This window comes from Anas platyrhynchos, chromosome 8, assembly GCF_047663525.1.
Source record: "Anas platyrhynchos isolate ZD024472 breed Pekin duck chromosome 8, IASCAAS_PekinDuck_T2T, whole genome shotgun sequence".
Lineage (NCBI taxonomy): Eukaryota > Metazoa > Chordata > Aves > Anseriformes > Anatidae > Anas > Anas platyrhynchos.
This window is the reverse complement of record NC_092594.1, coordinates 14,294,723-14,321,203: the sequence shown is the minus strand read 5'-3', so window position 1 is coordinate 14,321,203 and position 26,481 is coordinate 14,294,723. Positions and strand designations below refer to the sequence as shown.

Genomic DNA, 26,481 nt, shown 5'->3' with positions numbered 1-26,481 from the left:
AATATTGTAAAATCTTATCTGATCATTCATTTTTCATAATGAGCATTTATGAACAGCATGCTATAAAAATAAATGCTCCTACTTCGATAAAATATTAACCATATTTCTTTCTTATATCTATGATCTCAGCTCCCCTCTTACTTTGAAAAGAAAAATTAAATGCAAGTTTTAGAATATATGCCCAACAAGGTCAAATTCATTATTTGAAATTAATAAACCTGAGCACAAAGCCAGGGAAGATTTTTCTTTCATACGGTTACACCATGCTGACCAGAGTACTCAATACAAGAACTCTTTCCCTTGGCAAAATCAGGTTGATGATGCACTTCCATGTCTCCATGTAACAAAACCACAAAGAAATACATTGTAAAAACAGACTACTTGAACATCCTTTAAAAATGCCAGTTTCCTTTTTGAGCTGAAAGACTGGGAAAAGAATTGCTTTCAGCCTTATAACCACAGATATGAGGTTAATATAATTTCAACAACATGCCATTTAAACCTGAAAAATTAAGACCAATCAAAACAAGTGCTCCATTACATTCTATGGCATGAAACCAAAGACCACCAAAATCTGTCCTGTTTTTTTTCTCCCACGTCTTCAGCTCTTCGCAAGCATAGTTCAACTGCAAAAGTTTATGCCAATGATTTCAATTATATTGTTTATACTGTAAAAAAAATTATGAAGACCTAATGCAAAGCAAATAAGTTCTTCATATTTTTCTTTTAAGTATTTACTAATTGCTATTATTTCAGTACAACAAAGAATTGCTACATTTGTTGTTTGCAAACAATAAAGCGTGTGTTTGTATGTGTGTACACAATGCATCTCTGCTTTTAAAAGTAAACAAACACAGATTGTGTTTGTTCATAATTCAGACAGCTATCAGTCAGGAGGGATTTCAGATTCTCGACGCAAAGACCAAATACAAGCTCGTTTCATTTTGAAACATCTTCATGGCTGTCAAGCAACATTCTTTTCCTGTTACATCACAGGCTGGTTTTGCAAGCACTTGTATTAATAATCCCATTAACTTATTTGGACTACTCTAGTAGATAGATTTATTCATAGATGAGCATTCCCATGATTTAAGCTTTACATCTTTATCCAGTAAAGTATATCGCATTGGATAAAGTGCTGTATATGGGACTTGTGTGCGTGACAGAACAGAAGCATTACGGGTAAAGGAATCTTCTCAGCTTGTTGTGTTGGCAAAACTTGCAAAAATTAGTTAATCTTTATTTAGCACAGTAGAACAAGTCTATGTACGGAAAAGTCAAAATATCCAGTGACATCTGTTAAGTTGAGCAACCATTTTTTTCAAGCACGTCAGTACAGAAATGCACTCTCTGCAAAAATGGCTTTAGAATTGCTGAAGTTAATAGAGGAGACCTGTAATATATTACTGCTAACTCAGAACTGTCACACTAACATGTACCTTAACAGTGGATAAAATCAAAATTAAAGTCTGTTTCTAGTAAGACATTACTGTCGCACGCATTCATAAAATTATTTATGATTGTTCTATTTTATAATGAATTAGCTGTCTTAAAAAATGTCAAAAGGTTATCAGTGAAGCCCCTTTGCAGTCGATAAAACTGAGGAACAACAGGGCTTTAATGTATTTGGAAGTGCAAGCTTCAAATAAAAATAATTTAGTTTCTTAAACTACAAAACCATCATTGGTTTATTGAGTGTTGTTTGTTTTTTTTAATTGCACACATTGTCTTTGCAGACTGCATGTTACAACCAGTACTCTTTTGAGAAACAAACATATAAGACAAACATATATCAACTTCATATTCTTATGAAGTTGCCATAAAAGATTATTCCCACAATAAGATAAAATATCAAGACATAAGCAGTATTGTTTTAAAAGATATGTATTTCCTGGTTTAGAATACAGTGGTCTTTATTTAAGAGTACAGCCACTGCCTGTCATGAGAACACGAGCACAAGATATTTCATGGCTAATTAGAAACATACTTAGCATTTTCTTTTAATCCAAATGAGCCACAAGGCAGGAGCTCAGACTTTTATTCAAAGTCACGCATAACCCTTGTTGCAGTAAGTAGACTTCCACCTCACTTGTGCTTCTACTATAGCTCTGATAAAACTTTTACATTCATGAGTCAAAGGTTAAATAAAGGAAAGGAAATGTTTTCTGTCAAATAGTCAGGTAACCACTAACAGTCCTGAACTATCAGCAGGAATCTAACTTCTAGTAATCAAATAAAACTAAGGAAACTGCCTTTCCGTAGCTAAATGTCTAATGTCTAGGGGCTACTTTTCTGTCTGGAAAATTGACACAAAATGTGTAAAATTGAAACATTCTGCTTCTAAGGGATTTGCCTAAAGGAAGAGTGAGAAACCTTCAAGCGTGGTCTGAACTGAAGAACTACAAAGGCTTACCACATAAACCTGTCTTCCTTATTAGAGCATTTCATTTGGAAACGTAGGTGACAATTTTACAGTCATAAAATTAACGAAACCTAAGACTGAAAATTTTAATGATGCATTTTCCATTTCTCTAGATACATAAGGGCAACCTCAAGATTCCAACAACAGTTTCAAGATTTTAACAAAACAAATTTGAGTCAAATTATCTGAACTTTGTTTTAAAAACATACAAGATAATTCAAAAACAGCTTAACGTAAATTCAGAAAGTATTATTGCTGCTACAAACAGCAGAGATATATAGAAACAATACCCAAAAGATTTAAGTCTCCTCATATTATTCAAAAATGAACATCAATGTTTCTACTGCACCACTTGAAATCTGAGCTGCCAAAATTATTATTTAAATTAGCATATAAAAAGTAAAATTAGAAAAAAAGATACTGTGTAGTATACCGGTATACTACAATATTCCTGCTGTGGTACCTCTTGTTCTTAAGGGGCTACATGAGTTCAATAGTTTGTGGAGATGGAAGAGGTGACACAGCAGGATTCACACCGAGAGTTTCACAAAGCAGCCATGCAGTTTCAGAAAGAAAAACAAACTAACAAAAAGACTTTCAAGGAATCACACACAACTTCTGGAGAACAGTCTGGAGAACGACCCAAAATGTGTTTTCTCATCTTAGTGTGATTTTGCACTTATTTGTACTTTGAATTTGGCAACTGCTGTCAAGTTCTGCATGACCAGTTTAGAAAATACTGTACAACGATTAAATTCTTCAACTAAAAATGCCGGGGATAGCTACATGGGAGCATTTTTATTTAACTGTGTTCTTGCTTACAGAGAACTTGAACAGAACATTCTGATTTGGGAGACAATTCTTTTCACATTAGTCTTATACATGTGTAGATAAAATGTACATATGAAATTTCTCTGTATGCTTTATGAGACGGGTGTGTATTCTGATTTAAATTCTCCAGTTTGAAGTACGTTTCCAAGTTGATTTCCTTAAACTAGTGTTTCAGATAAAGAATGAATTTTAGAGAGAGAAACTACAAGACTTAATCTCACCAGCAGCTTTACATTGGTAGTGTAAAATCTGAGGACAAGCAGCCTTCTCTTCCCTTTACAGTTGAGAATCCCACTAACCAGTTCAAATCCCAGTAAGCAGGCCTGGCACAGGTTAGTATATGACATGGTACCATTCGCAAAAGACATTCACAAGAGGGAAGCCTGTTCCCTACTCATCAGTCTGCCACGGTTTTTATGGATTTCTTTCTCATCTCTGTGATTGGCTTGTTCCTGTTCTCTTTTCAGAGATTCTTATTTAGATTTCAGTTACCTACTGCCATTTAGTTAAGTCTTTTATACTTGACTCTCTCTAGTTTGTCTTTGTTAAAGCCCCAGCCACCAGTGTGAAAGTATTCCTCTTCTTAGTGCAGATACACAAATTTGTGCATATGGAGATGTGCAGGTGTGCAATAGCTTGACATGGTATTTTTGTATGCCTGCATATGTGTGTTTATATGAAGGTATGATAAAGACAGGAACTCTTTGTTAAACTTTCTTTGACAGTGGTTAGTTTAAGATAAATTAACATTTTCAAGGGAGAGTCAGATGAAATGGTGAAAGAAATCTGCTAGCAAGTCTCCTTTCATTTGGTCATTCCTAACAAATCTTGGATTCAGAGCAGAAATCAGACCAAGTACTAAAATGCATCAAAGGAAAATACTGATACATTCTTTCCATCTGAGCAAAACACTATTTCAAACTGGCAAACAAATTGGAGAGCAAAGAGCTACCAATCTAGAAGTACAATTTCATGAAGTTAGTGCTGTTATGCATTCAGCTATGCATTGTAAATTTGAAATTGTCACAATAAAAGCAATAAAGGCAATGTTTTGATTACAGTTTGGTGAAAAATTATAGCTTGCCACTTTTCATATTCCTAGTTATTCTGCCAAGTAACAGATCATTGGCTAATCTTTAACTGATGTATGTTTCTGTGGAAATGTTAACAGAAATACCCCAGTTTACACCAACTGACAATCTGCATCCTTTGCTTTGCAGCACGACATACAGTATTGAAATGTACATACTTGAGTGTAATTGATTAAAGAATTGTTACTGCAACATCAGAAACTACCCAGACAACATCAGGAGTACAAGTAAAAAAAACGTTTGTTTTTAGCCTGATGAGGGAAGAAAAGGCTAGCTCAGAAAAAACTGCTAAGAGCATACATTTATATTCTCCCTGGGCATTAACAAGACTTACCAACAAAAGCTAGCACAGTGAAAACAGCTATTATATGCTCCAAAATCCTGACTTAAATCCTTCCACAGTAGTATTAAGGAAGTATTGTCAGGATCACAGAAAACCAATTGATTTTCAAAATAAAATCTTTTCCATTTGCTATTTTTATTATATGGCAGTGAATTTTTACAGTATTTATAGCAAATACTTATTTTTGAATTACCTGCCCCAAAAAAGTCCATTGCACAGGCTCTCAAAATTAGTTTAGAACCTGTTTAAAATCACAGATTTTGGGGGGCTCCTAATGTGCTTCCAAAATTGATGTCCCCATTTTTCCTATGGGCATTACAGACTGGTAGGCTATTAATTGACTGGCAATTTGGCCTTATAATAAAGCACAGTAAAGAAAGGCTTTAGCTAAACAATTTTGTGTGTGTGTGTGTGTTTTTCCCACTATCGAAGCTATTATCTTCAAGGAGAACAAAGAATAACCAGAAGGAAAAACAAAATATTTTGCTGGTGTAAATTTCTTCTTCTTCAGTGTCTGTTCTGCACCAAAGTGGTGTGCCGCACATTGACAATTAATTTGGCTCTGGAGTTTCATATAAGATAAATAGTCTGGCTAAAGATGATGGAAGACACACCCAAGAATCATATTTCCAATGACAGGGATACAGAATAGCACAGTTCATTCTTAAATTGACTGGATACTTGTCAAAGATTACCTTAGAAAGTAAGAATATACAGATAACATTCAAAGCCTGCAAAGCTTTTAAGCAGAAATTGAATCATTTAGCCTCACTCAAGAACACACTCACGTGGGGCTTGAGACTGTTCTTCAGCTGAAATCAATGGTAACACTATTGTACAGAAATGGTATACTGACAGATAAGCATAAAATATTATCAGAAGATTTTCAAAAAATAATTTTTCTTTATGTTTTTCCTACATTCACTTCTATACTCAATGTTTTCTTGTTCCAACTTACCTCAGAATACAGAGGCAGACCTTGCCTCCCGACGTCAAACGGCAAAATCCAAACCTTTGCTTACTTTCAATGTCGGTGAGTACAAAGGTAAAATGCTGTCCTACTTGGTTTTGGGACACCCTGAAAAATTAGACACAGAGTGTAAGAACACCAAATCATGAAAAACACTAACATATAAGTCACTAGTCTCAAACATTTCCATGTTCAAACCTCATTATCCTTCTTCTCAGAAAACCCTTTTCCCCTTTCCTTCCCTCCAGGTAGCCTCTTCCACCCCACACCTTCCCATGGACACCAGAGCTCAGTTCTCTTGTTCATCCATGCCTCCTGCTGCCATCCCGGCCCCATCCACTGGATCTGGCCACCTCCACCTCGGTGAGCCCCCAACTTGAGGGCTCTCTGTGAGGTTCAAACCCCATATCACAAAAAGAAGGCATGGGAGTTACAAAAAATATAGAGCAGGGTAGATAAAAGATGAGAGGAAGGAGCTGCTGCTAAGGAGAGACTGGAACGTTCCTGCCTGCACTGCAGGAGACAGGACACTGCCCCGGACTGCCCTGAGCTCAGCAGGCAGACCACTTCCTAAGGTCTTTAGGTCTTCCTAAGGCCTAAGCAGGAGTGGCACAAGCTTGCTGCAGCTTGCTGGCTCTGAGCACACCTCAACAGTGAAAAATGCCAACCAAAACAAAGGGCTGAAGTTCTACAAATACTTTATTTAATTTCATAGCACAGGCTTGACTTAAGACATACATTAGAAAACTAGCTTTTTTTTTTCTTGTGTAGACCTGTAGCTTTCCCATGCACACCTACACTTTTTCCTCCTTTTTTCCATTATGTATTGCCCAACAGAAAACCTTTTTAAGCCTATTTTCAAGTGCAAGCTTTTCTATTCTGCAAATGCAAAAGACTGAAAACAATCAAAAACAAATAGCACAAGAACTAAAATAATAAGCAATAGCATCTTCGAGGCTATACCAAAACACATACCACCTGGGACAGAATAAGTTTACACATTTCCCTGCGTGGTCTTCCATTTCCTCTTATCCCCAAGCGCCCCGCTCAACCAGCACAGGGTAATGTGGTTTGTTCTCAGCATCACCTCTGATTCCTCAAACCCTCCAGTTCCTAGTCCTAACCTCCATTCCTTACCCCCACTTTCTGTTTGACAGCATAGACCTTTTCCCAATTTCCTTCTACAATCAGGGCACCTCCTCTGTGACTCCTGTCTCCTTTTGCTTTTGAGCCAGACATCCTTCTCTCCTGTGCAACCTGTCAGCTTCAGCCAGAGGACAGCAGAGGACAGAGCAGCTCTCAGCTATACCATCCTGTGCCATGACAACAACTTTAGGCAAGTCCCACCCAGTTCTAAAGCAAGAACGACAATGTATGCCTCAGATGAATACCAGTCAGTAACCATCATTACTAAAATCTAAAACAGGAATGTTTTCAAAGGCTTCTCAACATGGTCAAATTTTGGTGATTTTCACAGAATTTAGTGTAAGCATTTCAGAACACAATTGCATCTTCAGTTTACTCACAGAAATACATATTGCACTTTTCCAACATCTTCCAAAGAAAACAAGTGGTAGAGTCTCGTCATTTTCAACCATGAAAGATAACGTATGGCATAGTTAAAAGCATATAAAAGCAAAGTTGTAATGGGAAGTGCAGGGAGATTTGAAAACGTAAAATGCAGTAATTCTGTCTGTAACCCTATTTTCCTCTGTTATTTTCTCATTCTTAATTTATCTTCTTCAGCAGAATACCTATGTGGCTGCTAGTGAGTGATACGGTTAATATATGTCAGGTATGGTTCATTCTTACATACCAAGCTGAAAATGAATTCCTGCAGAAGCTGAGAACAAATCTCACCACTAAGTGCATCTTTTTTTTTAATTTATCCCCTGCAATTTTTGCAAAAAGCTCCAACAAATAAAATATAAAAATTTTCCCTTCAGAAAGAAGAAAGTAGAAGGAAATTAAAGAAATGAAGAAATTATGTGGGACACGCACACTATACTGCTTAATGATATATGACAACAACTTAAATGTTAGCCAAGCGATGCTACTACCCAGACTGCAGAATCTCCCACTTGTTTCCATTTGGTTTTATCCCTTCAGAACATACAGTGATCAGGCTGAAATAAAAGCCTGTGCTGAATATAAACAGCAGTACAAGTTATCTTTATCCTGGTCCAGTAGAACCACTGGAGATCCATTATAGTAAATGGACATTTTTACATTAGGTAATTACACAAGTCATTACAAGTATTCTCCTTGATTGTCTTCAATAAACTGGAAGACAATCGAGTGCGCTTTTAAGACACAGTAGATGCTTAGTGGCTCTCTCAGTGCTTCATCTTTCAGGCTCTTTTACATACCTTGCATGCTGCGTGTATATTATGTTGGACACATCAGAGAACCATCGATAACAGCATGTTATTACTCCCTTGCCAATGATCCAATTTGCTATTTCACATCTTTGCACCTGTCTCTTTATTCCTGCAAGCACATCTCCATAGAAATCTGCAGCCTGGTGCCTCGCTGGGTGCTTACAATGCCCAGCAGCAGCAGTGCTGGCATCCACACAGTGCACAGTGCCCTTGGTGCCTCCTGCCCTCACCCGTGCCCTGCCCGGCTGCGGCCTCGCCTGGGCCTGGGCCTGGCAGTCACCCGCTAGCCTGGCATGGGCAGGCCATGGGCCCCTAACTCACGCAGATGATCAATTATTTACAAAAAGCTATTCTTAACAGATGCCCATCTATGCAGGCTTTGGTTTTTCTGTACTGTGTATATGTATGTCAGGCAAATGACTCTTCTCCATTGCTGCTTAAATACAATTCCTTAGCCACAGAAAAACCTCACACCAGTATGTGTCCCTTGCTTAAAGTTATTTGCCTCCTCCCTTGCCAACAGTGGTAGATGACACGGGAGGATATCCAGTATTGCAAGTAAAGCATATATAGAAGTGTTGTTACACAAGACCACTTTAAAAATAAGATTTAAATTTTGATATTCTCTTTCTATTAAAAATAGCTCAGCCAAGTTCTGGCAGTCCAGTGGGAGGCAATCCCAGTGCCATCTCACCACCTCCAACTCAACATCTTCCCTTTGCTTCTGTAGGAGATACAACTCTGTGTTTTGACAGTCAGTGTGAAAACAGCTCAGCTTGAAAACTGCATCCTGCAGACTTAAAAAAGAGTGTAAGCAACTTGTTCCGGATGTTCAAACTGAGGAAAACTCCAAAGCTGAATCTCCACAGACAACCAAAAGTTTGCATTTGGTTCCATTTGCTTCAAGGAACAGCTAGCAGAACCTAGTGACCATCCATCTGCACCACATTTTTTGATTAGAGTTTAAAATGCTGAATTAACCCTGGGTTGCTAATTTGAGAGCTCCACATAAGAGCTGGGGGCAGCAAGGATGCCTGTTTCTTTAATCCTCTTCAGCAGAAGAAAAACTGACTATACTTAAGCCTTACAGTAACAACCTAATGATGACCAGAGATCTCTGTAAAACAATAGACAACCAAAACGTATAAACCTAACACATAAAACATTCAAGAAGTGCTACCACTACAGATTTAATGTATCATACATAATGCGGACAAATTTTGGCTATGGGACTTATGTCTCTGAGGTGAAGTTTTGACTTTGGTGGCACATAACAGCTCCTGTAACTGCTACAAACTCACAGCAAAGGTGCTTCTAGCACTTTTCCTTAGCATTAACGTCATGTGTAAAACACAATTGTTACCCAGCGAAATCGCCTATAGAAAGCATTACCTATACTTTCTGACAGAGCACAGGATCGACTGACCCAACTTCAAAATGGCGGCAAGCGCGTTACGTCAGAACACGGGATCTGCTCTCCTGCAGGGAGACAGCAGGCACAAGGTGCCACAAACTGTCACCAAACTCATTCTTCTGCATTGCTTTTTACTTCCTTTCAGTTCCTGCATTGCATGCTTACATTTAATCTTAGTTCAACAACAATAAATCACCAACCGCAAAGGATGTGTGTAAACACTTATTAACTCTGGAGACTACAATGGGCTCTTTCAAGGTTATTACAGGTCACTATATGAATAAAAATAGTTGTTAAAATTTCCCTAAGTATCTACAGAATGCAGAAAAGGTTCTTTGATACGCAAGGAGCAGATAAACAATCATTTGAAAGATTTTTGTTTATACTATTGCTATTGTGCATGCCGCATTTTAAGGCTGCCTTGAGAGACCTGATTCAGGCAGAAATTAAATCTCTTCTTTCAACGAAAAACAGCATGTCTGACCATTACATTTATCTCCTGTTCTCAATTACAGTTGCTCTTCTTCCAAATTAATCTGTTTAGGAAACAAAGTATATTTGAAATGAGTTGTTCTTCAAATTTTAGAATTTCTAAAGGGCTTTGAATTTCAGGGAACCAGCATCCCTAGGTTGAGACTTCTTCCATTTATTACTATTCCCAAATCAGAAACTACCGTCTCCACTTTGAAGCCTGCTCTGTGACCCATGACTCCACTACCTGGGTTTCTCCTGTCCTTACACAGACTTCTCGCAACTTAGGACTGGATTTGAAGCGGGACCAACTAGAACAAGGAGAGCATTGGCATGCTTACGCCATCACCCATCTACACGGATAGAGCTAGAGATCAAGGTACGGGCTCTGCGAAGTTACACACAGGTTTGAGGTTGAGAGGGAAAGTACAGAAGACTGATAGTGGAAATAAGTCAGCATCATCATGAAGAGTTTGCATAAAGGATGCAAGGAACAAGAGAAAAGAAGTATGATTTCTCTAATGTGAAAAAAAAAATAGCTTAACAAACATTACAAGGAAATGAAAAACCTCTTTGTTTTCAAATGGTACCATTCCATATGAATAGAAGCAGAGAAAGGAAGTGTGTAGCAGAAGAAAAAGGAACATATTTGTAAATATCTACAAATGAACTCTTAAAATGGTATACAATTGTGCTATTTATTAAGTCTAAAATAATTTAGTGTCCCCCCCCCAAAAAAAAAATACAGTGGTTCTTGGAATAAATGCTTAAGAACTTTTATTACAATTCCTTTCTTAATCCCTTCAACATAAAAGGTAAGCCATACCAGGCAGCAAAAAATTATGTGCTTGCTTTCGATTATATATATATATATATATATATATATATATATATATAAAATCAAAGTTTAAGTCATGGTCAACAATTACACCATTTATTGTGCCTTCTTTGGCTTGACTTTCAGGTTAAATTTAACAGGAGTACCTACAGATTTTAATCACCATTCACAGTATGCAATTTTGATAATTAGAACAAATAGCGTACAGCTATTTACTACATGCACATAAAAGATAAAGTCAGTATGTCTGATGAGATGAAGTAAGCACTATGACAGAATCAAATCTGGATCTCAGTCTGATCATTGCATCACAGTGAATAAACAAAATCAAATACATTTTCTTTCATTTACTTCTCAATTCATTCATTAATCACAGGTGAGGTGGAGTTGAATACATGATGATGGACTTACCACTGTGCTTTAGCAGGGCTTTAACTTTGCTACTTCCATAATTTAAAGAATAGAGCTTTACTACTTTGAGTTGTATTTATCTATTTAATAAAAAGAACACTCAAGCTGCACGGTAGGAGAAAGCCCAGAAGCAATCTATGGAACAAAGCCATGTTCTTTATTCCAGCTATCTTGATCAGCAGCATCAGTGGAAGTTCCACTTTTGCACTGGTAATTCCTAGCTCTTAGGAGGATCAGAAGGTGCTCTAAGTGGTTTATATATGGATAGTACACATAATACAGTTTGAGAAACTACTTTCCCTGGAGTACAACATGCTCAATCAATGAAACAGAAACTTTGTGTTACACTTCAATCAAAGATTTCTGTACAGAACTTGTCACTGAAACTGCCTGTAAAACACGTGGGGGGCACTCGGTGTATAGTCTATCATGGTCCTCAATACAAGAAAATAAATAAGTATTCACCAAACAAGGGAAAATCACATTTATGGCTAGAAGAAAAGCTAAGTGTTTGTCACATCTTCAACATCCATCAAAAAGAAAACCACACGAGAAGGAGTTATAGCAATGTTTTTCTCAGTACTTGTCTGTATCAGTCCCATTCCCCCACACACACAACAAAAAAAAATGGAGAAAACAAGACACCTGAACAGGTTTTTTTTTACAAAAAAAGAAAGTGGCAATATATGTCTATACTATAAAAATGCCTGAACTGAGTAGCATAAACACCACACAGCCGTAAGTTGTCCCACACATAGCTGCCAGTAAACATTCAGCCCGCATTCTTGAATGGACTTCCAACATTTCTATCCTGTTCCCCACAATAGCTCTGCCCCTCCTCCCTGTCCATGCTCTTTCACTCTCTCGTGACCCCACATTGCCTTTAGTTCTCTCACAAATCCCCTACAACTCAGCTCCCAGCGGCTGACTTGAAAGACAGCAGTGCTCTGCCAGAGCAGCCGGCGGGCCAGACAGAACGAGCCAGGTTTGTGCTCTGTCAGTGTAACTCAGCTTCCAAGACTCTCTCCTTCTTCTGTCCAACTGCCAAGTTTTATGGATTTTGTAGGAATTTCATCTCTGTCAGACCACTGCTCTTCAATCAAATACAAGCCAAATATACGCCAAGAGTCAACAAGTATTGGGGAATGGGACAAAGGGCATCAAAACCACTAACACACAAACAACAAACATCTCTTAATTGTTATTCTCAACCCCTCCCACCACTTTGGATACTTAGTTAAAATAAATTAATATATTCCCACAGTTCTCTGATTAAGCTCAACAGTCTCATACAAGCAACTAAGTGTCTTCTGAATGGCTTAACAGAAACAGTTAACACAAGATAAGTTGTTGAAAATAATTATTTGCTGCCACTGATAATGTTCTTGCCACTGGATGGCAGCAACAGAACCTCACCTTTTTCCGTTATCCTCAAAATTTATTTCCATTATTCATCTTCATTACCAATTTTAAACAGAATTCTGTATATATCTTAAGCATATTAAAGACTTGAATGCTTTAAAACCAATACTGACAATTGTATTAGTTAGGGCATTAAAACAGCTTAAAAGACAGTTAGCTTAACCAGATCAAAAATGAAACAACTTAATTAAATTCAACTATAAAAGACTAAATGAACATAGTTTACTTCTGAAAACTTGTGTTTGTGACAATCTTTATTTTGCCAGTGTGTTTTCCTTCCTTTCTATATCCATACACCATCTTTTACTGCACTAATGGTAGCTTCTTGCAGGGCTCTCATATGCAACTGATGCCAATGTTGTGCTGAAACCAGCTGAACCTACACACTACCTGGGTGTATCTTTTATTAATTATGCAAATTAAGCTTTTAACTCAATCTTTGTTGAGTTGGACAATATGAGCTTCAGAAATTGAGTATGATTGATTAAATTAATTACCATTAATCATTTTGACAAACACAAATATTTTAATTAGTAAAATTGTTTCATATGAACCATTTAAATGACTGGCATCATTACATGGAAGCCACATTATAACTGATCCCAGAAAGGTAAGAGCTAATTAATTATAAACAATGGTCTTGAATCTACTCTGAGAAAAATCAATTGCATATTCAGTTAATTCCAAGCAATTGAAGTCTTAATTTCTTTGAACTCAAACAACATGTTCTCAGTACTGGTCAGTGAGTTTCTATATACCAGTGTACTATAACATTCCTTTTTTTTTTTTTTTTTTTTTTTTTTGCTTGCTGTTTGAAGGAAACTATGTTATATCCTTATATTAAGGCAGATGGTGTTTACAATTATAATGGACAAAGCTGGGAGCCAGAATATTGCTCTATCCTGATGAACATTTCCCTAAAATTCTGCATTTTGCTGTGACAAGTCCCTCCTAAGGATTTAATACACTCTTGAATAACAAAGAACATGTTCTTCTCATCTACAGGTGCAAGCTTATGAAGTATAATGTATTTTCCTGTTCCTTATGCCTTTCCTTGCAACTACGCTAAATATAATTTTGTATAAAACATCTTTCAATAAATAATAACTGTACCACATACCTTTCAATGTCAAAAGGAAAGCAGAACTTTGGAACGCTGTTCAGCACTTCCTGTAAATACAAGTAAAAGGAATAAAGTTAGGATTTTGAAAAGCCTTTTATCTGTATTTGCTAGCATCTGCCCTACAGCTTGCTTTTAAAAAATAACCCAAAATGCTCATATCAAATAATAAACTCAAGGAATATAAGATTGCATAAAATACAGCACACGTTCCTGGACTGAAATAATTGATTATTAAAAAGGAATTAAGTTTGTGCTTCGGCAGATTGCAAAGACAATGCCATAGAAGCCCCAGGAGGGAAAGGCCTGGCCTGAAGGGTATTAACACCCTTCACATCCCCGCTGGGATTCCCTTCAACAAGGCCATATGGATTTTACAAGAAGCACCACACCATATGGGTAAGCCACGTCTGCTGCTACTTGTACCACAGACTAGCCACAGGGACTTCTGACAGATCCTGGCTCAAAAATACAAATGTTGTTTCAATTAAAATGCAGGCAGAGAAAAGGGAATGAAGTTGGCAGCAGAATGAATTACAGAGAGGTATAACAACTCTATACATCCTTCATGGTCAAATGCTGAAAATGATGGAAATCTTCTGCTGGTCCAAAGGAGAAATTTATATGATTAACCCTTTGGTTTTCACAAGCAAGCCTCACTATTCATAAAAAAAAAAGGGGGTGACATCTACCAGAGCTACACATTTATACCATGATATAAAAGGATAATGCTGCTCTTTCTCACAGAATTTTATTTAAGCAGTTGTTTAGTGGCAAATAAAATGTGTTAATTAAAATATAAAAATGCTGTCAAGCTAGTCAATGATTTTCTCTTAAAAAAGAAAAAAAGAAAAAGTGAATTGCCAGATCTGTTAGCAGAAAGTATTAAACAGTGATCTTACAGGAACCCAGAAAAAAATACACAGTTATTTCCTTGCTCCCAACTGGGCAAACAAACCTTCCGTGACACGTCAGCTAAGAAGGGACAATTGATGACATTGCAGTTGGTCAGCAAAGCTACAGTTCTCCTTTTGTACCAGACCAACAAAGAGACAAATACACCGGGGTACACAAGTCATCCTGCGAGGTGTGTGTCTTCAGAAAAATGCACACTGAGTGCAGATTTCCAGGGCTGCTGGTGGGGGCTTAAGAACTGGATCTGAGATGTTTGCACTCTCCTGCCTGAGCACTCTGTTTACTGTGTGCTGCAGTTATCTCCCATTAGGGGAAATTATGTATTTAAATTCCTGCATGCCACAATGACTATTTACTACAAACATTTGCATGGCTCAGTCGAAAGTGTAAAACACGAAGAACCCGTGCAAGTTAATCAGCAAGGGATGCATAGTTTAGGAAAGGAGAAAAAGAAAGCCTCTAAATAAACATGCCCATGTTAGTTGTAATATTTTAAAGATATATCATGTGCCCCACTAGGCTGTAAGGAAGTCAATTTTTCTAGAGTTTCTGAGACACATAAGAGAGTTCAAGAAAGTCTTCAGACTTCAGCTTTCTCAGGACAGATAAAGAAGGGCACGAAAGCAAGCCGCTGTGCTTTGGGAAGGAGTATTTATGAACTCAATTGCAGGAAATGGGTTCTAAGAAGCAGGACAAGAAGAGTGCTCTGGCACCACCCGGCTGCTGAGTGCCCGCTCTGGCAGCACGAGGAGCAGCGAACAGAGCGCAACATCCGAATTTCTGCAGGCAGGAAACAAGCCTACGTGATGCTGGTAGCGGTAATAATAAACTGGCAGAGGAAAGCAGAACAGACTAATCAAAACTTCTGACTCAGAAATTTCCTAAACACTTCCAGTTTCTTATTTCAGGCTCACAAGGAGTGTTTCTCCCATTCCAAAGAAATAATATGTTCTACTCAGTTTAAACTCTCCCCAAATCCGCACCTGTTGTGACACTCTAGGAAGTCATTTGCTCCTTACTACTGAGGATTTGAATTGCTGCCTGATGAGCTTAGATTTAGAATCGGGTACGGAAATGGATTCATTCAAGTTCCCTGCTGTATCCTCTCAGCATAAATTATCAGGCAGGAAGAACAAAACCAAAACCAAAGGTAGTAGCTCAGCATTTCGACCGAGCAACCCGAAGACGACGTGTGAGTTTTCCGGCCGCAGGACGGCGAGGTGCCCCCGCTCTGCCCGGCCCCCCCGGCAGCACACGTGCACACAACTTCTGCAGAGCAGCCTCCGCTCGCTTCCCAACTGGCAGGAGCATCCCTCGGGGGACAAGTCTTTAAAGCTCCGCACTCTTTAAAATTCAACCAGCCAGCAGGTCTATAGACTGGTGTATAAACAGTATAGACAAAAAAAAAAAAAATCCTCTCTCAGCTTATGTCAGTGACAAAGCAGCTCAGCAGTTGACTGCTTTTCCCCTGACAGTGTAAGCCGGGTTTACACAGATCAATGGATGGAAGTCCTACCTCGCTTCCAGGGCTCCGTTTTCTCCCTTAATTACAGGTGCTATTTAGATTTTTTAAAATGGAAGAAAAACGACGTCCCCAAGATGCTTCTAGACAAGTTTAAAATGCGAGTGATTGTTATATACACATCCACATACACAGCCACTAATAGTGTGCAATTAAAGTCAATATTTTCGGTAACCTCTTTATTGAATAAAATTTGAGCTCTGCTTCCTAATGGGTCACCCCTTTCACAGATCCATAGCCTGGCCAGGACTTCCACTTGAGTCAAAGCACACATCCTCAGAAAAAGAATAATGCATTTATTGTCCTTCATATTAAAAGCTTCATAAAAGCATGTGTTTATTCCTGAAAACAAAAGGTTGTACAAGTCTCCAGAAAGCAAACCATCCTTCATTCACATGGCTCATGATTGTTTCCACTTTTGGCTCACACAGAATTAGAGCATTCAGAAAAAAAAATGGTCACTGTTTCAGAAAGGAAAGAAATTATGTACAGGACAAAAAAGAGAAAGATGCTGGAAAAAAAGCAAGTTAAAGAATATATATTTGCTTTGAAACTCTGAATAAACACATGCAGTTGCATATACAATTGCATTTAATTGCCAAGTCACAGGATAACCATCTCGTTCCATACACAAACTCCAGTGGAAAATAAAATCACAAAATTATTATCATATGAACTACGGCATGCTGCTTCCCTCTAGCATTTAAGAAAAATATTTCTTCTATAGCATAGCAGTAGAAAATTGCCCTCTCACAGGTTCATGGCCCAGTGGTTTAATTAATTCACTTGCACCAATTGCACTACACAGCTCCAGCCTGGCCTGGTCACGCTCACTGGTTCTGCACAGAGATAATATTATAGATGCTTAAAAAGTAAGAATTATTTAGCGTTCCTTGATCATTTCTATATCCATACAGCTAATTCTTACCAGCTTTGACATATATGATGGAGTCAGCATATTTAAAGCATCTCCACACAGGTATAAGGGTTTTTTCACTTTAACTTACGCCCCTCAACAGGTTACTTTTTTCTTTTAAGGTAGAAAAAGGCTGATGACTTGATGAATCCACAAAAATTAATTGATCACTTGATACTACATAGCATAAGTTTAACCTGATTAATTTCTAAGGTTAGAAGGATGTGGAACTATTCCCTCTAGTAGTTTTTTTTTCTTATAGTGTTCTGCAGTTTACATTTAAGTGAACAGGAAAAAGAACCGCGAGTCCTGTAACCTTCCAACTGTATCTGTGCCATAAGACAGATGCCCAAGTAAGCGGGTAAATTCGCACCTAGGTCAGCTCTACCTAGGAACCAGCATCTCTTGGGAAATGAACAGCCTCACCCTAAGACACAGTCACACCACATCCATTCCAGAGACGTGTCAGCACACCCAGGAAGACATGGCCTAAATGGAACAGGTGGTAAGCAAGATAATTTGCATTATTTAACTACATTATCCTGACCAGGTTACCAAAATCATTCATATAACTAGTGGCCAAATGACTATTTATTTATCATTATCTCTTCATTCTGTTTTGAGGCTGAAATCTGCCAAGGAAATATGAACTATAAGACAAATAAATAGTCATCCACCCAGACAGAAAACGTTTTGCAATTTTTCTGCAATATCTTTACTTCTTCAACCTTTTTGTTTCTATTTTTTTTATCTCTTTTTTACTTCTCTACCTAATTTTCGTGAAGACCCTTCTACACCCTAACTGAAAGGGGAAATTCTCTTTTTTGCCAGTTTTATCTTTCTTCTATTCACATTAATAAACATTTTCTTCTTTTCCATCTTGTTGACAAAAGCTACTTGCTATTCTACTTTACTACATGTATTTCATCTAATCATCCTTCAAAACTCTTATTTTCTTCCTCCCAGAACTTCCTCTTCCTACTCACCTCTCTAAATGCCTTCTGTTGAAACACAAGAATGAAGGTCTCTCTTTTGGCTCTCTCACCAGTTTCCCATACTCAAATCTCCACGTCCAGCTCCTAATGTCCTCTTGTCTTCACTCAACCTAACTTACTCTTCTCTGGGACTTTTTTTCACCATTTCGTACCATAGTTTTCAGTTACCTTACTTCAGTTTAAACATGCAAACAAGAGATCTACTTGAGATTTATGATTGTCATGACAAGTATTTCTGACTGAAAGCAGTCACTTAAGTGGGTATATTTAAATGCTTTAAGTTAAGCACAGATTTAGATTGATTCTTAAATCAAAGCCAGACCGCTTAGCATCTTGCAGCGTTGAGCCCTTCATCATTATGGCTCTACTACGGTGAAATTCTAATGCTGCTCCATAAAACAGTCCATGAAAAGGCAAGCTGCTCTGTCCTCACCACTGACTTTTCCTTTTCCTTTCTCTGAAGCTGCACACACCCACAGCAGGGACCCCTGTGAAGCTAGCAGCAGCAGTTATATTTCAAAGACTTAGCTGTTACCTCTGGTAAAAATCTCATCAGAAAATTGTAGCTACGATAAAGAAGGGCCCAAATGGTTTGAATAACCAAAAAAAAAATTAATCTTAGATTACATTCACAGAAATCCAAAGGTCTAAAGTATGGAAGTCATTATCAGGTCTCCATAACTATTTTTAACCTCTATGTGCCTTTCTCCGAAGTGCATCATTCTGCAATTATCCAGTAATTCTGTAGGGTAAAAAAAAAATCATCAGCTGCTTTCTGAACACTTCTTACTCACATAAGCAAAGAATATACAAATCAAATGCAAATGGTTTAGGGTAGAGATGCAGTTCTTTTGAGAAATAAATGAAAGATGTACCTTAAGGCTACAGCACTTCATTGTTGCAAGAAATTACATGGCTTTGTTTTGTTTTTTTGAAACCATAATGCTATAAAGCTCAGGAATAGCCAGTTTGAAGCAATTTAGTTACCATTTTCACATTTCTAGTCACCTAACTCAATCCCAACACATTTGACCTGTATGAAACTTGACTGGTTTTGGAGTATCCCTTACTTTAAGAGAAAAGAGCACATGTACTAATTAACCCCAGGTACTTCAAACGGCATTATCAAGCTCATTATCCTGAAAGATTGAAGAATAAGGCTTCCTAAACAAACTGAAGTGAGTTTAAAAATTCAAAGATTTTTACTAAGTTACAAAATCTTGGACTCTCCATTTGTCTAATTGCTCCTGAATCTTATCCCATAACCAGTTTAAAATAAACCTTATTTCACTGTCCACTGTAGCATCCGGAGACCCCAAGTTCACTTCAAACAACAGGCTCAATTAAATATAACAGGATAGTCAAGAAAATAAAAACTTCAGCACAGGTTAACTTACTCACTAAAGAAAACCCTTAACTCTCCCAGAACTCAAAATAAAAACACAAAAACGGACAATATTATTCTTCTCAAAGGAAGTTCCTATTAGAATAAGCAAGATTGAAATGTTACCATGTACCCCTCTTACTTGTGAAGCATACAGAGCAAGAGAAATAATACTTCTCCATCCAGACCTAGCAAGCATATAATACTTCTATCTCATGCATCAATAAACAGTATCCACTTACTTCCCGTATTCGTGTCAGAGAGACTGTTATTCCCTAGGCAATATCAGAGAGCTAGGAGAAAGAGGAAATACGCTCTTCCATCTCTACTCTTGAGATTCCTATGGGGGCAGTATTTAACTTTCCAGATAGCAGACCTTAAAGTTAGTTCACTGCATTTTGTATGAAAAAGACAAGAGGATGACAGAAAATTTTCTATCATCACGTGGTATGGAAAATGAAGAGTGACTTTTTATTAATATACACTTTCAATTACAGCATCTCAAACATTATCTGGAAACTCAATGGAGAAGTTGTCTTATCCAGAAGTAATGTAGACAATACTTTCAAAATCCAAACATAAGGTACAAGTCTTTGAAGACCATTTCACCAGCCATCTGTATTTCCACGCAGAGGACAGCAACATGTTTGACTCAATTTGTCTTAAGATCCACCACTGCTTACACCACCAGTTAAGATGCATATTTGTCAGCAACACTGAGAACCTCCTGCACATCCTGTTCAGACGCTGTTTACTCCAGTGGTGAAAAAGTAACCACCATAGAACAAATCACACAGTAAAATTAGTTATTTAGTTGTTCTATACCCATTAGTTTTTTTTTTATTTCATCTTGGAATACTCTGACATCTCAGGCTAAAAATGAACCTATTTTCTACATATCCAACTCTACCTATTCAATACATCATCTTAAAGTTTGCAGTCTCAAAAATGTCTGCAAAACAATATCAAACGTACTTCACTCCCAGGTCAAAAGACTGCTATTTCCAAGATTTTCTTCTCATTCAGCAAGGAAACAAAACAAAACAAAAACTCCAAGAGTACGCTACAATAGCAGCTACATGTCCATAAAAATAAAATATACTGAATAAATCATAAGGTTTCAGGTGTGACACACAGTATTTGTGACACTTGATACATTTCAGATTCATTTCGATTCCAAACATTTTTTCCAAATTTAAATATATTTTTTCCTCCATAATTTCTAGTTTTTCACTGGAGACTTCAAACTATATATGGTACTAGATGTAGAAGAAACAAACAAAAAACAACTGCATTTTTGATGGGAAGCAGTAAGGCAGAAGATACAACACTCAGTAGCTAGGAAACCTGAATGAAGAGTTAGATATGGGAAGAGGTGATTCTTTTTGAAGCAAAAGGGAGAAAATATAAAAGAGTTTACTTTATAAATTAGATAATACTTTCTATATGTGCATGTCACCATGTTGTTTTCTTAATACAGATGATCAGTGGCTGCCAAACTTTTGGATAAACAACCAACAAACGATTTTGATAACTACCCACATTCTTTCAAGTCTCCTCTTAGCATCTTCAGTAAAAGTTTGGATTCTTCCATAAAACATCTGTTTTTTGCAGGCTCATAGGTTAAAAACAAAAACAAAACCATCTTGTTTGAAATATCACTTTACCCTTTTAGAGTCCTTCACTTTTCTAACCATGTAATGTAAATCTTCACCAAGAAACATTTTATAAGGAAGCAAATGTTATGACTACAACAGGCAAATTGGGCATGGCAGCCTGAATGTGACATACTAAATTGCTCTTTTTTTCTGAACTAAATCCAAACTATAATAAGCACTGTGTTAGTTACCTAAAGGACAAAATGAGTCTTGAGGCAGAAAGAAGGTGAGCAGTAATCTCTGTAGGCAGTAAGGTATCATTCCTTGCCTAGACTAGAAAGCTTCTACTGAAAGACTGCTCTGCCCAAGTATCTACCTACTGCTGATGTGCACAGAGAGGTCCACACCAGAGCTGCAGATGGGCAAGAACTGGCCTGCTGAGGCTGGGGAGTGAAACTATCTTACAATACCAGGTGATGTTCTTCCAGGATCAAAAAACCTTCCACCATTTTTTATTTTCATAAAAAATACTCGTGCTGTGATGAAATCCTGAGTTTGTAGGCAACTCAGAAACTTACAAGTTGTTAATATAAATGAAGCATTACACAAGTTAATGAACAATTTGGGTGTCCTGCCAAAAGAAAGTATTTGTGTAGAGCGACTTACACAGATAAATGAGGTGAGACAGTCCAAAAGCTAACACTTGAGTGGGCTCCCCACCTCTAAATTTATAGCACGATGGGGGAGCGCACTGGCTTGCACGACTGTGTCAATAGCAGGGGAAGTAGGTGAACCACATTACAGTGTAAAGGGTAGTGAAACCAATTACGTACGTGGGCTGAATTTGTTGAGCTAAATGAATCTACAGACAAAAGAAAAGGAACTGAGAAAGGAAATCAGTTTCTAAGGAACCTGCTGCAATTATAGTTTCATAATTACAATTATTTGCAACGTTTTTATAAAGGAAACCTATGCCTCATTTTACAGGCAGCACAGGCCAAATTCTAAGCTTTACTATAAAACAGCTCAACGAGAATCACTTACAGCAATACAATATGACTGGAATAAAAAGCGTTATTCAGTTATATCTGAATTCAAGAACTCAGATATTACTGACAGGACTGAAACACAGAAAAGAGATGGAACAACTGCAAGACCACCAAAGAGCAAGAGGGAAGAAGCAAACAAGTATAATTTTAAAACTGTGCCTTGTCCCTTGTAGCACCAGATACAGACAGACGTCTACCACACAGAAACAAAGGCAACAGACACACAATTACATACATTTTTCCTCAAGGAAATAGGCAACACATGTTCACTTCACCTATGGCTGAGCCTGTCAGGACCATTTGGCCCCCTACAAGTGCATCTCCGCTAGAGATTATTTTGCAACAATTTCAGGTTGGTATTTTGGCATGTGCATGTCCGTCAGCCACTTCAGCACCAAGTGATCAGATCAACCAAGACCTGCTGCAGCAGAAGCCAGCCCCAGGCAGCTGGGAGGAGAGGGAGACAGTCCCAGCAGCAGGCCAGGACGCACAGGCCGCCATGTGCAGCCGCGCCGTCAGCTGCATCCCTTACGTCCCAAATGAAACTGCCCAAGAGCAGGGAACAAACTCACTAGCAAAACACAAATATTCACCACACAGAAATTAACCAAGACCTCGTTCCTACTGCAGGATCTCTCTATAAATTGAAAGAGGCCTTCCCTCTTCCTTGCTTTACCTAACCTGACATTTGAGAACTGGGCCTGCACCGGCGCAGTGTGTTCTCTCAAGGAGTGGCCATCAGCAGGTACTGCAGGACAAGGGGCAGAGCTAAGCACGCGCTGTAACTTCAGAGACATGACTGCTTCTCAGATGTGGATCTTCAGTTACCGACTGTACTTCTACTACTCATTGTAGTTACAGACTGACTCACAAAACATAGAAATTTAGCTGAAAAGAAAATAAAGATTTTACTGTTCTAGGTGCAGTAGTTCACAAAGCCTTGAAAATGTATACAAAAGTAACAAGTGCCAGAAATTATTGTATTCTGATGGATTACTCTATTTCCTGTCCTGATCACCTGCCTGAAGCTACTTCAACTTCACTTACTCCTTGCCCAAGGTCCCAGACCACACAGTCCGGGCTCCTGCAGCTGCTGCCCTCTGACCACGCTCCCCTTGATCCTGCTGCAGGCAAAGCCCGCTGCCTCTGCAGCTCCCAATGTGTCTGACCAGCAGCTTTCTTTGGGACCAGAGCGCCCTAGAATCTCATCATGCTTAGGTTGTGATCTTTGACACCAGACACTTACCTAATGTAAGAACTATGTAAACGGAAGTTATTTCATTTAACAAAAAAATAAACTGATTATTTGAGGTGACACTTTGAGAGTCAAGAACCAAACACCGGATTCAAGAATATTATATCCGGTACCTAAAATAAAAAAGAAACTGAGCTTGCTAGGATATTCCTCAAAGAAGAGCAGTAAGCTTGAGACAAAAAAGCAATGCTGAATGTAAAACAAAGGCAACATAAGATAGCTAAAATGGATTGGGGGAGCTAAGCAAGTAAATGGGAAAGTATAAGGAGGCACAGAATACAGAATAAGGTGACGTTAGACTGGAATATTCTGAGGGCAACTGAGGTCAATCAACAACGGCATCACACATGACAATTTGGCAGTCTTTCTGGAAGATGTTCCAAATGATTGTCATCACTGTTTCAATCATCAATTAATTTTTTCTTCTTTGGTTTGGCACATCACTGAAGACTGCAAGAATAAGCCAAATCCCTAACAGTTATTTTCGGTGGGCCGATACAGTATATCCAAAGGACAGTCAAATATTAATAATGTACTTATTTGAATAAACAGAGAAAACATTTTTATAAAATGCAGTCCCCCAAAATCACAGCTGTATGACAAAAAAAAAAAATGGCTAACATGCATACAGTCTATTAAAATGCACATAATTTGACTCAAAATGAAAACATATCTAACAAGTAATTCCATTCATCTGGCCCTTTTTCACCCAGCCTTAAGATATACAAATGCATGCCTTTTCACCAGAACACAGCAGCTGGGAATGAAAAGGAAAGCATTCAAATGATCATTTTCACATCATATTCCATCGTCTTTTCACCAGCTTCTCCCCAGTCTTTCTTTGAGTCCCATTCTGTTACAAGAGAGCTGCTTTTTAGATCAATTCATATTTCCATAATCCACACTGCTGTTTCTCCCTCTCCTCCCCAGGGTGGACTAACCCCTGCATCCAGAACTATAGCTTACAACTGTCATTAAGACCTATAACAATAACAAGATAACAAAAGAGCTGGTAGAGGTGCAGCTAGCCAGTACCATATGCTGATCAACATTTTTAACTTAAAAGCACTATAAAACAAAACTGCTGCAATCCTGAAAACAAGTATAATTGAAGTTGCCACCTGTTCTCTGAATTTCAAGAAAGTTCAAGTTTTCAGTATTGGGCTTTTACGCTTCTAAAAATGAAAGTGTCAAAGTAAAGATTTATTCTATCTGTTGGGATGAATAAAAAAGTCACTGAGAATACATCTTGGAGCATTTACCTCTTGAGAGATGTTGGAGGCTCAGCAATCCCAGCATGTCTAGGTGAGTAGTTATTCCATAGAATATTTACCAGAACAGGATAGATCACCTCTGTTCGAACAGTGCAGTTTAGTAACTCACTTGTATTTATAACTACACCTTAAAACGTTTTTCTGCTGGTAGTCTATCAACTGTGATTTGCATATATGGAAAGCGTTGCTACCATACAGACACAATATTCTTCAATAAGAACAAGGCACATTATAAACATAAAAAGCTCTGAAGATTCAGGAAATCACAGGAAACTAACAGCCTGACAGAGCTTACTTGCAATGCACAGAGTTGCCATCATCTCAGTTCAGTTAATCATTTTCCTGAAAGTTACACAGAGATTCAAGTTCCTAAATATCCTTAAATAAACAATAGCATGCAACATTTAGACCAAAATACTTTTGAAAAGAAGCAATTGATTAGATTGATTAGCATTTGGATACACTGGCAGGAGAAAGGAGGAATCAAACTTATTAATACACAAAAAACAAAATCCTAAAACCCTTTTTAGGATTTACTAATAACAAAATAAAAATAAATTGAATTTAAAAAAAAAGCAAGCAGCAAGTACCTATCTAATTAACATAAACATTTGAAACATGTATTTAATGCCTCATCAGAATAACAGAACAAAGCCATCAAATGCAGAAAGACGGTGAGCTGCATCCCCTAACAGCATGCCTGCAGCCTTGAAAAGAATGTAAACAGCCTCGTACCTTCTGGGTTCATGCTGTTCTCTTAGGAGAGCACAGAGGAACACAAAATCATTACAACTGGCTTCCAAACATTATTTTGACCCAGACAAGAGACTTTAGCAGGCTTCTTGATTTTTATTTTAATTTTTTAAATAAAACCTATGGTATTCTTTAAGTCTTTAAAAGAAGTATATAATCTCGTTCATATTGACCTTATTTATATAATTGCTGTTATCTTCCATGCAATTAAGAACTCAGTCCTGCAAGGAATTTAGCACTTGGGCTCCCATCAGCCATTCATTTAAACTAGGCTTAGCTTTCAGTAGTTAATGCATACATTCAAAGGAAAGTGTGAGACCAGTGCTGTGCTGAGGGAAGGCTAACATTTTATTACTACACAAGATTTAGCCTTAAACAGCTGGTATCTACAGACATGCATGTATATACATTTGTATATAAATATAATTTGTGTATGAAACTGATAGATTTGCATGTGTATAAACTTAAATATCTGGCTTCAGTAGTTGGCTTACCACAGATTAAGGACTGAGGTTTATTGCTTCCAGTTCAGCAGTGACTTTTTTAACTTTGTAGCACATCATGTACTACACTGAAAATAAAACCCAGAAAACATGATATAAAATATGAGGTAACAACATGAGAAATGTTAGTGTAACTTCATAGAAAGAAGAGATGCCACACGTGGGATGCCATATTCCTTATGCGTTACTCATTTGCAGGGTATGAGAAAAGCCTGACAAAAAGGCAGGTTTAGTCTGCATACCTAAGAAAGCAGAGAGTGAGAGAAGACAGGATAAAATCTGCAATGCAATCAACAGTCTAATGCAGCCACTCGATTCTTTTTTAATCCGTAATTTTAGTCAACCAGCCCTAGTCGTATCTCCTATTACTAAGGTGGGTTCTGGTTTCCTGCCATATTAGCTATTTGCATCATCTTTCTAGGTGTGATGTTTTTCACTAGCAGAGAAGCAGCAGACCAAGGGAAGAAATTGTGTGACTATAAAGACAGAAGAATAAAAATCCATCCAGTGAATCAGTTTCTCAGTACATCATATACTGATTCTAGGACTTACTGCAGGTGGAAATCAATTTTGGCCAGTAACTAGCCAGATTAAAAAGCTACT

The 26,481-nt window shown here is 37.8% G+C and overlaps 1 protein-coding gene across 2 annotated transcripts in view; it reads right to left on the bottom strand.

The window, feature by feature from the left end:
- The window catches only part of DENND1B (DENN domain containing 1B), a 158,151-nt gene that overhangs the window by 87,467 nt on the left and 44,203 nt on the right, over window positions 1–26,481 (bottom strand). For both annotated transcript variants that reach the window (XM_027463101.3, XM_027463102.3), the window contains exons 4-5: window positions 13,715–13,764; window positions 5,646–5,765 (exon numbers count right to left, since the gene is read on the bottom strand). In XM_027463101.3, the coding sequence (XP_027318902.1) occupies window positions 5,646–5,765; window positions 13,715–13,764 (170 nt within the window). The remainder of the gene's footprint in view (window positions 1–5,645; window positions 5,766–13,714; window positions 13,765–26,481) is intronic.